Source organism: Ixodes scapularis, unplaced genomic scaffold (assembly GCF_016920785.2).
Source record: "Ixodes scapularis isolate PalLabHiFi unplaced genomic scaffold, ASM1692078v2 PGA_scaffold4__175_contigs__length_147842914, whole genome shotgun sequence".
NCBI classification, from domain to species: Eukaryota; Metazoa; Arthropoda; class Arachnida; order Ixodida; family Ixodidae; genus Ixodes; species Ixodes scapularis.
This window is the reverse complement of record NW_024609879.1, coordinates 126947302-126965750: the sequence shown is the minus strand read 5'-3', so window position 1 is coordinate 126965750 and position 18449 is coordinate 126947302. Positions and strand designations below refer to the sequence as shown.

General features: G+C 43.6%; 1 protein-coding gene across 1 annotated transcript; it reads left to right on the top strand.

Moving 5' to 3' along the window:
- The first annotated feature begins 11552 nt into the window (after window positions 1–11552).
- Window positions 11553–13926, top strand: LOC115327201 (probable RNA-directed DNA polymerase from transposon BS). Its single transcript, XM_040207647.2, has one exon. It carries the CDS (start codon window positions 11817–11819, stop codon window positions 13761–13763), a length of 1947 nt encoding a protein of 648 aa, XP_040063581.2. The 5' UTR covers window positions 11553–11816; the 3' UTR covers window positions 13764–13926.
- Window positions 13927–18449: the final 4523 nt, after the last annotated feature.

The window sequence follows — 18449 nt, the reverse complement described above, 5'->3', positions numbered from 1 at the left end:
GTGGGTGTTTAGAAAATCGGTATACAAATGCCAACGTAAAAAAATAGGAAAAAAAAAAAAGCAGAATAAAGAGTTAATTACATAAGTACGATGATGAGTCACCTACTATTTTAATATTTAACGAATTAAAGCCACGTGTACGTGTTTTCTTTTGTTCTACGAGCTGAAAAGTCGGAACAGAAAATGGCGACAATTTTGTTTTAGATTTGTTTCGCCAATTTTTTATTTGCGTTTTCATTTTTTTTTTAATATTTCGTGCACAGTTGTCGCGACTATTTCAACATCATAATGTATTTACCCTCAACTTGATAACTTAAAAAAAAAATTGCATTGGTTATCAAACTTGAAATCCTCTTTTTAAACTGAATAAGTATTGGTATTGCTGTAAATAACAGACAAGTTTCAGTTTTTCGTACTCAAGCCTTCTCCCACGCCGTAATGTCTCCCCAAAGGAGGATAACCATCCTTTATATGACATACAAATATAGAAAACTGAACAACGTGAGAAATTCGGAGTTAGGCCTCCCACGGTAGGCAAGTCTGCACAATACAGACAAGGTACTCAACTCAACCCTAACCATATATAGGTGGAATTGACTGATCCCATATATCTGGGTACGGTGTCCACATCACGCGCTCAAAATGAGCCTTCACTAAAATTTTAGAAAAAAAAAAAGAATATAGTAGTGGTGTGGAATGTTGGCGATACGTCGATGGAGGGATCTCTATGTACGGGGAGCAAGAAGATGCGCAAATAAATTCCTGCCAATAAGCAACAAGAGAGAGAGAAAAATCCAAATGTCAATACTTGAGTTTCTGCGCACTGAGCGATACACAAGGCGAAGCAGCTGTTCTAAAAAAGGAATATTCCATTGCAGTCCCCACAATAACAGAAAAGAAAGCCCGACGCCCGAGGCATAAGAGGTCATCCCGATACTAGTAAAAGTGGAAAATAAGTATATATTTATAGAGAGTTACTAACTAATAACAGTCTCGGTTGAAAAAAAAAAAGAAAAAAAGAAAGCTAATTTAGAGGAAACAACAAACAAAACAAAATCGCTGCTTGCGGCGTCTTAGGAGCAAGACAGTCAGGGTTAGCTTCCAGCAATATAGGATACCCTTTTCAAAAGTGCGCCGATTAACCCCGCCATAGTTTGATCGTCTGCTAAACTCTAAGTAGGTATTGCACACGAAGGCAGCGATGGACCTAAATTCGGCTCAGTTCATGAGCAAAACCGAGTGCAGCGACAGCTTTTCGGCGACGACTCGATCCAATCCCACGCCTCCTGACGAAAAAAAAAAAAAAAAAGGCGACTTTCAGTGTTGTTTGACGGAGTTTCGAAAAGAGTCCATTGTCGCCATATTTTAGGCAGAATGCTTCGTAAGTTGTGTAACGCATCAGAGATCGACTAAACAGTACTGTTTTTTTTCATTGCTGTATTAGTTTGCAATCCTCCGTCTGATTTCCTATTTCGCAATCAATAAAAAAAAAAAAAAATAAAAAATGGGCAGGGAACAAAGATTAAAAGTAGGCTAGTAGTGTCTGCTTCGAGAAATTTAAAAGGTCAATCGAAGGTTTAAAATAAATTAGATGCAAATGTTTACTTTTAATATGCGTGCCGTAAACAAATAAGACATAAAAAAAAAGTTAAATCGGGAGCACTACCAGACATTCCTGGGGTTGGTTCAACACAGCCTTAAAACACATAAAAAAAAACAAGAAAAAAAAAAAAAAACATGACCAAGCATTAAGTCCGTAAAAAAAAAGAGAAGAAATCGAGTTTTTAGGCGAACTCAAAGAAAGACGGTCTTTCAAGATCTGCGACAAGTAAACACACACACAAAAAATAGAAAGAAAAAACTGCCACTTCACACTCCCCAAAACCTCCTCCTTTCTCACTAGTCCCCAAAAGCGCTCTCCTCCCCAAACTACCCGCCTGTGCCCACTTTACAATCCCCGACAGTTGAGAGCGTTCACGCGGAACACCCCCCCCCCCCCCCCCCCCACCCCCCTCAAAGCCCCCACCAGTTGCGAGCGTCCCCCTAGTCATTCCAAGTCTCCCAAATAGTCTACAGTGCTTCAATAATGATACCGCCCGCTCCCCCGAAAAAAAAATACGAGCGAAGCAGACGACAACTACCCTGCCGCACCAGCAGACGACGCCATATTCATAATACAAACTACTACAACGACACCACCAAGCTCCCGAAAAACGAGAGAGAAAAGAAGGCCGTGGGAAAGTCGGTCCTTAGGGCCGTCTGAAGGAGAACAGATGTTTTTATTTAGCTCTTCCAGGGTTTTTCTTTTGTTGTTTTCTTTCTTTTCCCCGTCCCAAAGCCGCGTGCGTTTCTGACCCCCGCATCGCTAGCGATCGGAGCGCCGCGTGAGCAGCCTCCCTCCTGATGGCCATATGTGGAAACTCTCTCCCCCTCACAACGGGAGCAGACGACAACACGAACGCCCATCGACAGACCTCGGAAGTTCGAAGGACGTTTTGAAAGAAAATTCGGAGAATGTCGGCGTCATCATCGGTGATAGGAGTCCCCCTACATTGCGACGTCGAACGTTCGCCGGGAAATATTTTCGATCTTTCAACAACTAATTACCCATAACTAAAAAAAAAAAGCGTTACAGGGGAGACGTTATAACTCCTTTTGATTCAAATTCAATTTGAACGGCAACACGAAACCAGCATAGCTAAGAGAAACCATAATGCAAAAATGTCAAAAAGATTATTATATATATATATATATATATATATATATATATATATATATATATATATATATACAGAAGTTAGACGGAAACGCAATTAAACGAAAACTCCCCAGAATAAATTGAAACAAAAAAAACCAAAAAAAAAAAACCACCAAAAACCTTACCGAAGCAACATTCACGAAACGACCTCCAAACAACTCACATACTATACACAAAAAACAACATATCAAAGCTAATTGAAACAATCATAACGCTTCAGAAACAGAAAACTGCAAACAATGTTGTCATAATTTAGACTTCCAGACTTGACGATCTTTACGAAAATACTGTACACTTCAGATATGCCGGCTTAACATGAAACCTTTAAAATTTTTTATTCGCGGTTTCAACAGTTCGAAAAGCAGCAAGAGATGCTTTACGAACTTTTCTCACAGTCAGAAACTCAAATAAGAACGTCGAACGTCAACTAATCCTAAAATAATAAAAAAAGAAATAAAAAAAAAAAATAGATTGTGTCGATTTTAACTTAAATCTCCATAGCATTCTAACATTCTTCCTCCGGCACACGTTGTACTGTTGTCGGGCCATTCCCATCCGCGGGATGGCGACAAACATGCGCCCCCGATTTCCGAGTATTGTGTTTTGCCCCCTCTAGCACTTTTAGAAACGTACTCCAACGAAAATGTGCAAAAACGTCTATGGTGTACCATAACAACACCTTCACCTTCTGCTGCTGCTGCTGCTTCCCCCCCCCCCCCCCCCCCCCCCCCCCTTTTTTTCCCCAAAATAAAAATAGAACAAAAAAGACGGAGGATTTTTCTTTGAGGAACTGTGACCGAATTTCTTTTTTCAGACCGCTTCCTTATGCGCGTTCGAGATTGAGGACTGCGCGACATAGGGTGCCTACATGTTTCCGCCGCTCCGCGGAAACATGTAGGCACTCTAGTTCGACATAGAAGCTTCAGACACGCTTTCTTATCTGTAGGTGGCGCCACATACACGCTATATAAACAGCAACTTATCTAGAACACAAAACACCATCTGGAACCCCATCTGAGCTTTGTTTACATCGGAATATCTTGGAGATACAAAACAATTCGTCTCCGGAGAAAGTATAGTCTCGAAAGAAGATAACAGTTGGGTTTTTATTCTTTTATGGCTGCTCTATTGAACGCGTAGATGCAGAAGACCCGAACTCTTTTAAGACGGCAAGCTGCCGACACCACACGCACGCAATAACGCAGTTTGAAAGGAACGCTCACTGAGTTCTACTGCGCCTGCGCAGGAACCGGCCTTTCCATGGCGCCAGAAACACGAGCTGATGTTTGAGCTATCCTTGCAAAACCTTAGCAATCCCGCCATTTAAGATACAATAAAGTTTATAATTTATTTAGACACAGTTAACGCTGGACATTCTTTAGTAAGATAACTATAGTTGCCGAAGCGATGAAAACGGCGGGGCGCCTCTTCGAATCGAATGACTTTTGCTAGAGCTCGATTAATGCTAATGGCCGCCTGAACGTCCCAGACGTTAGTTCATTGTATTGTTGTTGTTCGATGCCAGCGAGACGAGACTTGCAAGCTTCTACGCTCTATGGAAATGAGCGTGGCATATGAATCCTTAAAATGCTCGGCTTTGGCACGCTCTAAAGAACTGACAATAAAAAAAGCAAATGAATATTATAGATTTTTTTTACTGTTTACAAACATGAACCGCAGGGTGAGCCCCAACCGACTTCCGGTCTTACCGTTTTTGCAAGTAGCATGTCGAGCCTGCTTATGTCACCAGTGCTAGAAAGCATAAATGCTACACGGACAACAAAGTTGAAGATTTAGCGAGGGCTTTTGGCTGCACGATTTTTACGTCCTGAAAGAGACAAGTTGGTTTACAAGAATATTCAAAACATTTGAGCAGACCTCGCACTTTTCGGTTCTTTTGGTGTTCGCCTGATGCCTTCAAGAAGAAAACTGACGCACCCTAGCCTGGGCGATTAAAGGATAACTGTTTCGTCGACGGCTTTGTTCTTTATATGAACCGGAAGTTCGCTAAGACGCCAAAGACTGCAGTACCGCCTGGTGGCATTTGCGAAGAAAAGGGTCACGAGATATACACAAGCAAGCACCTTGAACAGAGTAATAGTTTTTGAAAAACACTAAAACTGAAACAAACAGACAGGAAGAACGGTACAGCAAAGAACGCCCCAACTTTCGTACGTCTGCCGTTGACGATTAGGCACTTGATCTTAACCACCATTGGCATACAGAGTTTCTTGATCTATTGTCACGACAATGGCGTGATATTTATCGTCGACGCGGGCTAGGTCAAGATAATAGCAGACTGACAATGTGGACAAAAAACCAATTATCTACAACAAAGAAAAAGAAATCTGGATTTAATTTTCTGAAATACAGGGTCACGCAATAATTTAGTTTTCCGAGGGGCTGCTAGCCCGTAATAATAAGGGCCGTATGTAAATTATACGCGCTCGAGACGAAAACTGCCAGGGCCGCCACACCGCGAGCACCCACGCAAATGACTAGGTCCAAACAGAAACTACAACAAAGATAATTGTTCGAGCGTCCTCTCGGGTTATTGCTCGCCATTTGCATCCACGCACCACCAAGTAGCTTTCAGGATGCACCAAATACGATAATAACGTGTAACACTTCTTGAGGTCGTTCCTGATTTAGCAGCGACCCCTAATGTAGGATTATGGCGGTAGCATTATCCTGAACCGCTATTCTGTGTTGTTAATCGAATTTACCGTCATTAATACACATCCGCGCCAATAACTCGTAGTCTTCAGCGTGCCCATCACATACCAGCGGTCCACGCTTCGTTTCATAAATCATACGTTTTAAAGCCAGTTTTGCAGCTGACGTGCGTGCAGAATTTTATCGCGTCGTATATTCAAGACTGTTGCATGGACTCTTCATTAAACACTCCAATTCCCCTGTCTTTCTTCTTCGACTCCGTTTCCTTGCTTTTACCACAGTCGCGGGTTTTCTACATTATAATCAACATCCATCAGCTCGCCTGCGCACTCACAGTTTTTTCAGTAAAAACATGTTTTTAATTGCGACGTTTATTATTTGGTTAACGGCAGAAAAATAAAACCTATATATAAAACATAAAAAAAGAAAATCCTTTGCCAGTTGTATTTAGATTTTTTCCGAGAAGGGCTGAGCGGAACAATGATCCTTTAGATTTTAGATATCGCCCGGACGCCGCATAAAAATAACCCAACTCCCAAATACACCGCTTGTGGACTTATGAGCATATGATGTCTACTGTTTAGAGAGTGTCTTAACTTTTTAGAAACAATAATAATAAAATTACATGCCTACTAATTCACAACACTGTCATCTCTTTCTTGAGCTAGCTTTACAAGAACTAGGCTTCTTTCTTTTCTTTATTTTTCCTTTGTTATTCTTTTTAAATACACAATCGTTGCTTGGACCCATAGCCATAAGTCCATTAGAAATAACCTTTACAATGAGGCAGGCAAACAAATGTATGCATATAGACACGACATATGACATTGAACTTATTCATTGGCTTGCAAATTAATGAAAGACTTCCTTAAGAATGGCAAAATATTGGGTTTACATTTGATGTCGGCAGGGATATCATTCCATACTAGGGCACCGTTGAATTCAATAAGCCTTTCTCCCTAAACATTTCTACAAGGTGGCAAATTAAACAGATTATTTGATGCAGCCCTCGTATTCCGTAATGGTAATCTAAATAGATGTAATGGAAGTAGGCCATTAGTTTTTATTATTTTAAAGGCAGTTTCAGCTATCTGTAAGTTGTATAGGAGGTCTAGTGGCAGCACACCAACTGATCGAAAAAGAGGACCACTTGGTTCAGTATATCTAGAATAAGTAATGAGTCTCAGAGCCCTTTTCTGTAATCGACACGTGGTTCTAAATACGTGGTGTATGTTCCGCCCTAAGACTATCTATACAGTAATTCAAGTGACTATGTACAGATGCAAAGTATAGAACGTGCAGTATAGATGAATTAAAAACTCCTGAGCCTTTAGTAGTGTGTAGCAACCGTGTGCAGTTTCGTGCTTATGTTTTTAATTTGATTCTTCCAATGCATGTCGGTTTCAAACAAGACACCTAAATATGTGTAACAAGAAACATGCAGCAACTGCACGTTATCTAAGCATATAGCTAGTTCTTCAGAATTCATTTGCTTTCTCCTAGAGTGAAACTGTGTACATAGTTTTTCTTTTTTAATGTTAAGTGCGAGTTGGTTACTAATGAACCATGTTAAGACCCTTGTTAATTCTTCCTTTATTTTAGCTTGTAGTTCACTTATTGTGTCCCCGACAAAAACTAATGCCGTATCATCAGCATACGTGAGTGCTTCAGACTGACATAAAACAGAAGGAAAATCATTGACGTAGAGAAAAAAGAATGGCCCCCAACCCAAACCAGGGCCCTGTAAGCACTGCACGTGGTGTAGAAATAAAATTATTAATCGTTACACATTGTGTTCGTTTTGAAAGATAACTTTTAAATAACTCAAATATCTTTCCCCTAAAACCGTACTCATAAAGCTTGTTCAGTAGCATGGTGTGATTAACTTGTTTTCAACAACCCATTTTCAAAACAGCCCCTAACGTGCAGCCACCAAAAAAACGTCACCAGGGTGGTATAAAATGATAATACAATCAAATAAGGGGCAACGCGTTGACTTTGGAGTCTTCCTTCTGTCGCAGAACAAATTCAAAATTGGGTCAACTAGGCAACGGACGCTTTCGGATCGTGATTCCTAGAGAATAAAACCGGGATACAATGGATCCACCTTTTGTCCCTCCAATTTTTACTTTTCTCTCGCGCGCGGCATGACTCACACAATTCGTGCGCAACTGCGACACAAACGATCGGCAAAATAACGTCAGCAAATACGCGAAGCAGTAAACACAGATGGCCACGACGTTCGCTCGTAAGCAGACGGCACAAAAAAATGCCTCGCCGAAGGAAGCATACGGCACAGCTAGCAGCAACAACACACGCGAATCACATAATGCAATCTCTCGCGAACATTCGGGGAAATCTAGAGGAAAAAAAAGAAAAAAAAGAAAAGAAAAACCGATAAAGAGCAGAAAAAGGCGGCTTACCGTGAGCAGCATTCGTGACTGTGGCAATCGCATAACCCGACGTTCGAAAGCGAAAGCGGAGGGGCGTTTGTTTCGTGAGCGAGCGTTTTGTCGTTCCTTGTCGATTGAATCGGAAGTGATCGTTGCTAAAACTCAATAAGCTTGAAAAAAAAAAAAAAAAAAAAAAAAAGTAGATGGAGTTTGAAGTGGAGCACTTCACGGACGCTTCACACTTCACTTGCGCAGTAACTGCGACATTCACGTACACGCACACAGGCACCACTTTCACTCCGTGTCTCGGCGTAGGATTCGGCCGAGTTTTCTTGAGGAAACCGCGCGTAGTGTGGGGGGAGGCACAGCCAGCTCAGCAGCGACGAGTTCTTACTAGCATTTCCTGCACGACGGGCCACATGGACGTAAAGACGGCGATGCTGGCAGCTAGGTGTAGTGGAATCCAACGGCAGCGACAACGGACTTCGAGGAAAAAAAACACGGTCCCCGCAGCGCCTTCCGCACGCCGCCATGAAGGACAACACAAATTTTCTCGAAGATGAAACGAAAACGAAAATCTGTGGGTGACTGGCGGCACCTGTCGACGTGTTTGAGAACTACATAAAAGGCAAAATTCCACGGTGGTTGAGCGGTTTCGGTTTATCCGGTTTATGCTTCTCTTCGAATCACGTGCTGCCATAGAGTTATTATAGGCCGTGTTACAAAATCTACTCGAACTTACACCAGGGAAAGGGTTTTGTACCTTGGCGTTGCAAAACCTACTCACGTCCAGCGCTTTTCAATCTAAGTTGTCACGTGACATGACTCTCACTTCCCCGCTTGATCGCTGCAGCGCGAGTAAAGCTAGAGCCATACCTGACGGCCATGTTGCTCACAGGGTAATTACGGCTCTGCTAGCGTTGCAGAGGCTGGCGGTAGCGTCCCTAAAGACACGTTATCTACTCGCGCGTCGTCATTCGTCGAAGACGTTTTTTAGGACCGTGTGTAAGCGTTGAGACTTGCCGTTGAGAACACGCGAAAATATTTACAAAGTGCCGCAGAAAAAAAAACAAAAACAAAAAAAACAGAAAAAACACAACTTGTCAAAAGCAAGTTTCGCCAGTGGTAGACGAATGAATGCCAGAGGACGACAGCTAGAGGCTACGTCAGAGATTCAACTCCGAGCTCTAAACGATGGGTCCTCCGCGTTTCATAGGCAAGGGCTCAACCCCACTACCATCGACCTGCCAGTGGTATCATCAGAAATACTTGGGTTATGGACGGCTCGACTTGACACAGAGTGAAGTGACCACGTGCCTGTCAGTGTGACAAACTAGAACGCTATGTGACACACCCAACTACAAGCCCCCCAAACCTAAAAACCTGTAAGGTGACGAACTGGAATTTATTTCGTCAGCATGTTGCTTCCGCCACGGAGAGTGGCAACTATGAAGATCTGACGTCTTGTATTGCGGAGTGCCTGCGACTTGCCACGCGCTCCGTCATGGTGCCCGTTGCATGTCCTGCATCTGACTTGGAATGACTAAAGCTCCGAGCAGCCCGAAGACAGGCAAAGCGAAGGGCACTTGGCACCGACGCCTCATGGGATTGCACTCGCCACAACTGGATCGATGCTAAATTTAGATGGCACATGAAAAAACTCCAACGATGGCAATGGAGGCAAGGATGCGCATCGCACTGCTCGTGCAAGCAGTGTCTATGAGCTGTTCCGTAACTGAGTTAAGGCCCGTTCACACTCTTGCGACCGAGTGCGACCGAGTACGACTGAGAGAGACGAGTTCTCTTAAAACTTGTTAAATGTTTTTAAAATGAGGGAACAAACTGGCATTGTGGCGCCATCTATGCGGTGACCCTGGAACTGCATTTCACAAGAGCGAAGGTTTTGCGGGATTTTCGAGGTCAAATGTGCGTAATACCCATAGAAAGGCTCGTTTATAACATTGACAAAAGTTTTTCGAGCCAAGAAAGAAAGGATAATGCACGAGAAATAAAAAAAAAATATGCCGGACCGCCGAGTTTACACTGCTTCTCAATAGATGGCGCCAGTGTGTTTTCTGGTTTAAGAAGTTGTAAGAAACCTAGGTTTAAGAGGTCGCAAGAGTGTGAACGGGCCTTCAATCTAATAGCTTTGGTGTCTATGCTTGACCTTACGGTGATTACGTCAAAATTCTGGCGTACAGGCTTTGATAGTACGAGGTGGTGTTGGCCACATCAACGAAGGGAGTCAGGTGCGCCCTACGAAGGACTTGCGAATAACCTACGGCGTGCGAGAGGGGAAATTATAACCTTTTCGGCCCGCTTAAATAAGCTATGCCATGCAGAAAAGAATGCGAACCTGCAAGAACGTGTTATTACGCAGCGAGGGCGCAGGCGAGCCGGTGTAAGTTTACCATTTTGTTCAATTTACATTACCTCGATCAAAATATAAAACAGAAGAAGAAAAAAGTTTCCGCTGAAGTTTATTTCAGTGGAAACAGCTTGTGAGCGAAAAGCGTAGTCTTTTTTATTTCCTTGCTAACACCACCTTTCCTGTTTTTGTTTCTTACATTTTGTCGCCTGTGTCATTTTTAAATGGCACAGGCAACCGCAGTGACGTTAACTGATAGCCTCACATTCACGCGGTTTTCAGCTTCCTGCAATGTGTAAACTGTTCACGCGCAAGCAAAAAAAAAAAAAAAGAAAAAAAGATATATATTTAAAATGCCGGATTTTTTTAATGTTTTGGGTTTCACAGTTTAGCTGGGGTCTTTACTATTAAACCGAAATCTTAGTTACACGACGACGCCTTTGCAGCAATAATTAAGCCACCATGGAGGCAGGCTAATGGACCTTTTCCACATACCGACGGCATCAGGCAGTGGCTGAACGAACTAAAAATCGGGGACCTGACCTACCTGCGCTACCGTCGATAACGGGAGCAGCTTAGAGAAAAACACGACCTAAACGTCGTGTTTTTCTTTCCGTGCACTTTCTTTTTTTGTGTAACCCAATTACATGTATGCTGCAATCACGTGTTCTACTCGCTGATCCACAGCCTCCTACCGAATTTCCTCTATTTTTCGTTGCCGACTTCGGCCGCTTGGCATCGGGCGCTCGCGCGTGCGCAGAACGCTTCTCATAAAAGGTCCATTGTGATAATTTCATTTAACTGATTAAAGCTTGGTGCATCTTGTCCCAGAATGGTTGCGTATATTGCTGAACCATTTTTCTGTCAACGGCAAGACAACCACATCGTGCACTTCAACAACTTTTGCTTGAAATTAAAACAACAACAACGCACAAATAAGTGAGATACACGAAGCACAGAATAACTACAACTTCCCTATCTGTCGATTCACTGCAATAATGTGTGTTACCTTCTCAAAGCGCACACTCTTGGTCGTATGCTAAACTATGAGCTACATATTTGGGATCAGCTGTAACCAATTTGAATTACTGCAATTAGTCAGAATTTCAGTAACCAGGTACTTTTTTTCTTTAAAAGTTACGTTAAAGTTTTTCTAATTTGTAACAACCTTTAGCTTCTTTCAGTTTTTATCCTTTATTCAAATTTCGTCGGCAAATACACGAATTCACATTGATTTAGAAACAACATAAATCTCTGCCCTGAGCAGGGTGTTGATACAAAGCGGCACTCGACCAGTGTCATCTCCGCATTGGACAGTTTATACAGTTTATTGAGTTACTTCGTTACCAATCCAGCACTTGTCTCGAGCTGTTCCCTTGAGTCCAGTCTCCCTGGCTCCGACCACCACGCAATTTATCTCGAGAGCCTACTCAAGCCGCCAAAATCTGGTCCGCACGCGAAGCGAATCCAGCAATTCTTGAAGACTGACGGAACGCACCTTCAAAACCTGCTGCACCTTGCACCCTGGTCCCTGGTGACTGATGAACCTTGTATTCACGATGCCTACGACCTCTGGTTAGATCTCTTTTCGGCCATAGAAGCAGAATGTGTTCCCACAAGGATGACGACTGGCCGGCAGCGACCATGGATCACTCAAGATATCATTCGGCTCTCCCGTAAGAAACGCCAGTTATTCAAGAAAGCACGTAGGACAAAAAATCCACTCCACCTCAGCACAGCGCAGCAAGCACAGAAAAGTCTGAAAAAACTAATCTACTCTGCACACAGGGCCTATATGGAGTCGATTGCAGAGAAAGCCATCCATTTCCCAAAGCTTTTTTGGGCCCATGTAAACAATCAAAGAAAATCATCCTCCCGTCCTGAATTCTTAGTTAACGGAAGCCAGGTAATAGAACCCGGGGCTATAGCGGAACTTTTCAGTGACCACTTCTCATCGGCTTGGACCGACCCTGGCAACCCCTCACTTCTACCCTCCAACACGCCTCGTTGTAGTTCACCACTTGCATCGTTCGATGTGCGGGAAGAAGACGTTGCAGAAGCACTGCAGCGTATAAACCCATCTCAGAAGGCTGGACCTGATGGCGTGCACCCAGCTTTCCTGAAGATGTGCTCCAACAAACTCAGCCCGATCCTGGCAAAACTTTTCACGAACTCTCTTCGTGCCGGCTCTGTCCCCCGACAATGGAAGACTGCCCAAGTCACCCCGATACACAAGGGAAGCGGGCTGTCCAAGTCACTCGTGTCCTCGTACCGGCCAATATCAACTACATCCATTGTATGCAGAACAATGGAGAGAATAGTTAACCGACATTTACTGGAACACATTGAGCGACACCAGCTGCTTTCCTCGCACCAATATGGTTTCCGCCCCGGCCGGAGCTGTGAGCTAGCTCTCGCAACCGCGGTTCACACCATCAGTAGTTCCTTAGATGGACGTACACCATGCGAGCTCGTCCAACTCGACTTCAAGCAGGCCTTCGATAAAGTTGACCACTCCATCCTATTGCAGAGACTCTCCGACATTGGATTATCCGGCAACCTGTTGGACTGGGTAACGTCCTTCCTGCTCGGTCGTACCCAGCACGTAGTCTTCGGCGGGCAGAGGTCTAACACCGCAGAGGTCGTGTCAGGGATTCCTCAGGGTAGCGTCCTAGGCCCTACCCTCTTTAACATCTTTATTGATGACATCACCCGGGTCTTAGGTTGTACGCCCCTTCTTTATGCCGACGACCTCACCCTCGTGCAGCCAATCCGTCGCCCCCTCGATCACCAACTACTCCAAGCGGACCTGGACAATGTTGTCGCCTGGTCGGGAAAAAACAGACTTCCACTGAACTTTGCCAAGTGCACTGTGATGCAGATATCCTCATCCAGGCAGCAGCGTTCCGCACTCCCCTGCTACAACCTCGACGGAGTGAACATTTCCAGAACGACCAGCACCAAGTTGTTAGGTGTCAAACTGGACTGTCGACTCAGTTTCGGCACTCACATTGCCGAAGTGATCTCCCGAGCTCGAAGGATGCTGGGTTTTGTTACCCGTGTCTCAAGAGGGGCCGGGTCAAGAACACTGAGGCACCTCTACACTGCACTGGTGCTGCCGCACCTTGAGTACTGTGCCGCAGTCTGGGACCCCCCTCAGGCCACCTTATCCGCTTCTCTTGAAAGTGTGCAAAGACGTGCCGCGTACACTATCTTGCGGTGGCAGACCCCTCATGTCCCCCGGTACCGGGACATAGCTACGAATGATCTGCTGGCACGTGTGGGTTGGAACTCCCTGGCCCTGCGCAGGAAAATCTCCTCGGTCCGGCTTTTGGCAACCTGCCTCCTGCCAGAGGCTCCCGAGGTTCCTCTTGCTCGGCAGCTGCGGCTGAACCGGAACGGTGGCCTTCAACCACTCTTTGCCCGCACTGACCGGCACCGGAATACCTTCGTCATCAGGGCAGTAAATCTGTGGCGGTCCCTGCCATCAGAGCTGACAGCGGGCCTGAGCGAGAAAGAAGATATAAGACCCATCTGCAGGGGGGCAATACCGCACTTGCGGTCCTAAGCAGCACGCAGCCGAGTGTTGTTTTGTTTGTTGTTGTTGTTGTTTTTTTTTTTGTTTTTTTTTTTGTCGCTCATGTAACTGCGGCACCACAGACCTCCTGGTATGGGCTCCTCGCCTTTTGTGGTGTCGCAACTCTTTCCGAGTTGAATAAATATTATTATTATTATTATTATTATTATAACTGAAAATCTTGACGTCGTAGGACAGTGTGAAAATAATCAGAGTGCAAAATTTACTTGGTTTTCCGAGACTCGATCGATACATTTACACAAATGTAACTATGCGTTTGTACCATAACTGCTCATTGTAGCAGAAAAATAATTGTATTTTTACTCAGTGAAAAATAATATTCATTGTAGCATATATTGCATCATGCGTCGCTCATGAGATGAAATTCGACTTCTAAAAGTAAGCAAAAAAAAAAAGTATAACCTAAGAAAAAAAAATATATATACATGTAAGGGGAAAGAAATGTTTACTAGAAAAAAAAAATTAAATTCAGAGAAAAATAAAACGAAAAAATGTACCTAACAAACTAAAACTAAAAGAAGGAAAAGAGAAAACCTATAGTACCTAATGGAAAAGTTCACGTTTCCGCAAACAAGTGGACTGACATGAAATATAGCCACCCTTTTTGCATCCCACCTTTCTACATTTTGCTTTTTTTTATTATCATTTTACGCATAATATTTTCAAGTGTAGAAAGCAAGCTTTCCGTTCTTTTTTTTTTTTGCGTTTTTTAGCATGTGCAAATGAGTCAGAGGAACGGTTTAACGGTTTTCTTGACGTCTTCCAGCGTGTGCAAATGAGTCAGAGGGACGATTTTCTTGGCTTAGGGGAGAGCAAACTGCAGACAACTACGACTGAAAAAACAACAACATCGGAGCCGAATATACGCAAACAGGCTGACCTGTGTGTTTCAAAATTTTAATAATAGGAACAGTCACGTTAACATATGGTAGCCCATTTAATGGCGTCACAAGGGTAAGTCGCACCCGAAGCGGTAGTTCCTCCCCCCTTCTTTGTGACGCCACTGAGCCTATTTCCTACGTGCCGCACTTCCGTGCAATAGAATAAAGTAGCAGTACGTTCCCCTTAACGTGCTGGTGTTTTTATTTTGCTAGTGTCTCAGCCAGCACGGTTCAACAAGTCACTTGCGGAAGACCAGCTATCCTCAATTCAAATCAATGTTTAATTGATGAAATAAAGAATTTCGTCCTACATTTTGCGGCCGGCTACTTCAAGCTCAAGAAATAAATATGATGTGTAATAGGTTAGAGCTATTAAAACAAATCAGTTAATAAGGCTAATGCACTTTTTTTTACGTGTTTCTTTTTTTAAGTTAGGCCAAGGACTCAAAGCTTTGGCAAAAGAAAACAAGTTATACTATCGAGTTTGCTTAGTTCAACCCGTAATCAACTTCGCCACCGATCGTATCTGTCTTTGCTTAAAAATAAAAAAAAAAACAATCATATTGGATAACATTATTCAAAACCCTTTCGGGTGCCAGTGCGCCGTTTTCTGAATTGTTGGTTCGCCGTTCCACGTGTCAACCGCATTAGCTGTGGCTATTTTTTCTCTCTCTCACTTTATTGCATTGAGAATAATACATTATAGCTGCGGCTCACACGTATTCATTCTGTGACTAATACCAAAACGCGCGCTTGTGCGTTGGTACACGAGTACGACGCACGTGATTCAAAAAGACTGGTTTCCCGAGAGTGTATAAAGCACAAGAAAAAGGAGTTGCTCGCGAAAGGAATACATGACGAAAAACAAAGAGTTGTTACTTGGAGCACAATTAGAGAGAGAGAGAGAGAGAGAGATAGAGCGAGAGAGAGCCGAAACATGCATTTAAGAACGAATACAGATAAAATAAATGAAATATCCGAGAAGAGCTGCGCAAAAGGGTGACGAAATGCTCTGAAGTTTAGCGAAGGTCAGCTGTGTTTAAAACGCGGCGTTTGCAAACAACGAATACGTAGACGCCGGCTGCCAGAATACGGCTCCGTCGTAATATGTCGAAAACATAAACCTGTATAATATTGCTGGGTACTACTACGCAAATAAAAACAGAAGCGCGTGCTGTGAGCTTAATATTTGGTATATACCCTATTATTTTATTTTAATGCTTTATATTATAATATACTAGATTACAGTTTTTCAGTGTATATGTCATTATCCGGCGGCGTTTATCCTGAACGATCTCGAGTGGCAATTAATTTTCGCAGCTTTACAGTGCCACCAATAACTTCGATAACTATATAGATGTTGTATTTCATAGTTATTGCTCTCAAATTTTGTTACACTTTTTACCTTTTTACACGGTAACAAATGTCGCGTGTAAAAAAAAAAAAAACAGTTACTGTGATGATGGTGCTATCGGCGCCATGCTTTACTAGCCCGAGAATAAAAGAAGTGTCTGGCATATCGGCCGGCACGCATTATACATGCTTGGAACCTTGGAACAATACTGGTCTTCCTTTTTCTACGCCCGATTAACTCGGGATAATTCATAACAGGTACGATCGCGAAACCTCGTAATGTATAATAGAGTTCAGAAAGGTTAATCATATATCACAACGACTTTTTCCACGTGTTAAAAAAAAAGTATGACATAATGATGTAAAAAGGTAGAACTTACCTCTATCTTGGCGCTGAGCAGCTTGATGACCTGGTGCTCCCATTCGATCTCGCCACTGCTCTGAATATCACCCACCAAGTCCAAATTTAAAGCGAACGACGTCTCGGAGAAGACGCAGCGGTGATCCAACATGGCAAATAAAACTAAGGCGCACTAAATATATTAAGATTCGTTGGCTAGCTTTCGTTAACCCTCAGGGAGTCAAACTTCCCGATGTCCGTTGGGAACTGTCAGCTGGTTTTTGCAGGACTTTTCGCAATCCTCCAAGTCTAAACCTTCGGCTGCCAGCCACTTACAAAACTCTCGTGAGCGGTCTCCATATATTTCACCGTATGCTGGAGGGGATACTTTTGATGGTAGAAGAAGCAGCTAGCTTGATGCCTGTCAACAAGACATAGCTCCATATCTTTCTTACAAGCTACACACCTACTCTCGGGGCACTGCTCCAACACTCAATCTCTTGAAACATATACGGTCTCTACATGCGGGCATGTCTTGGGTGGATGATATCTTCTAGATCGGAACCCAGCTCTTCTTGGCTTTCGCGGATATGAGACACAACACCATATACGTACCTCTCACTCAACCTAATCTTTAGAGATCTCACTGCATGCTCTCGTTCCTGCCATGCACTAACCCCGACGACTGTGACCTTGAACTGCTAATAACCACTGATCCGCGCATGGAGTGCTCGCTGGTTTCCACTCAGGGCATGCCGACGAAAAAGTGAATAAGACCTTCGATGACGGAACGACGGCAAACGTGCGACAGCCTACCGTCTCCAGATGAGCTCAACGGCGGTACGGCGACGTGGGCCGTCATATCTTGCCTTGTTTCCTGCGACAGGATGCTGCCGGTGTGCGGAGTTTGTCAGCCAACAAGACGCTCTTGGTGCCTCCTGTTCGCCACTCTGTTGTTGTGCTTGTTGTTGTTGTTTTTGTTTGAGAGAGAGAGGACATATGCGAAGCGATAGGAGAACTCCCTGGAGGTCGGCGTGCTGTGACCTTTTTTTTTTTTTTTTTTTTTTGTTTTTGTTTTTGCAGCAGCCTGTGTTGGTTTAATCGTGCCTGTCTTTTCGGCTTCCCTATCCCAGTTCCGCCCTTGTTTAGTATCCCTGTTGTGTTACTTACCTCGAGTGCGAACACGTTTTTATTTCCCTCTGTATATATATCTTTTGTCTCCTCGGAGAAAGGCAGTTCGCCGACCCTACATTGTGGCGGGCGCGCACGACTCCTACTTCGTTCAGAAACTCTCACAGGAAACCGTCATCAAGTGTGATTTCTCCTCGGCGGCACAGCCATGATATACCGCTACGCATCTCAGACACTTCTCGTATGTATACAGGGACGTTTAGAAAGAAAGAGGAAGTTTCACATTTTTATTTCAAGCCACTTGTAAAAGCACAGATCTCATAATTCCACTCATCACTGGGTAGAGAAAATTTCAATATTAAGGTTCTATCGTCCTTGAGGTTCCTTAGACTAAAATAAACACCACCTATTGCGAAAAAAAGAAGAAAACAACAACAACAACGAAAAACCCTTTATTGTTTACGAATCAATTGTTCTCCAGTTCCAGGCGTAGACGGGCGAGCTTTAAACAAAACAATTACGAATTTTTCCCCATTCAGTAATGTTTGAAAAGTGTTTCTCCCTTTTAGTTTGTTTTGGAAAAAAATTTAAAAACCGCTTCTTCTCTTTGAATAACCCACATGAGAAACGCGCTAAATAATCTCCGGCTAACGCTAGGCTAGAGCTTCCACTCTTAGAATCGACAAGGAAATGGTCGAAATATATGGAGGCTGCCTTAATAGTCATCTGGACCCTGAAGTAAAAGGAGAGATTGGTCACAGTTCGAATCGAGCCGGTTGGTCTGTGACCAATGACGTGCGCAACCGATGTTCCGCTCCTTCATTTGACCCAATCCTTGTAAGCCGTGCTCGATCCAACCTGCTGCGCATTATCTTCCAGTTCTCAATTAACGTTTACGCCGTGCGCTTTTAGAAGATGCGATAAGAAGTGAGATCTTGGATGGAACTTTGA

Coding starts and splice junctions, on each gene's coding strand:
- LOC115327201 (XM_040207647.2), top strand. CDS start 11,817: ATGACGACTGGCCGGCAGCGACCATGGATCACTCAAGATATCATTCGG.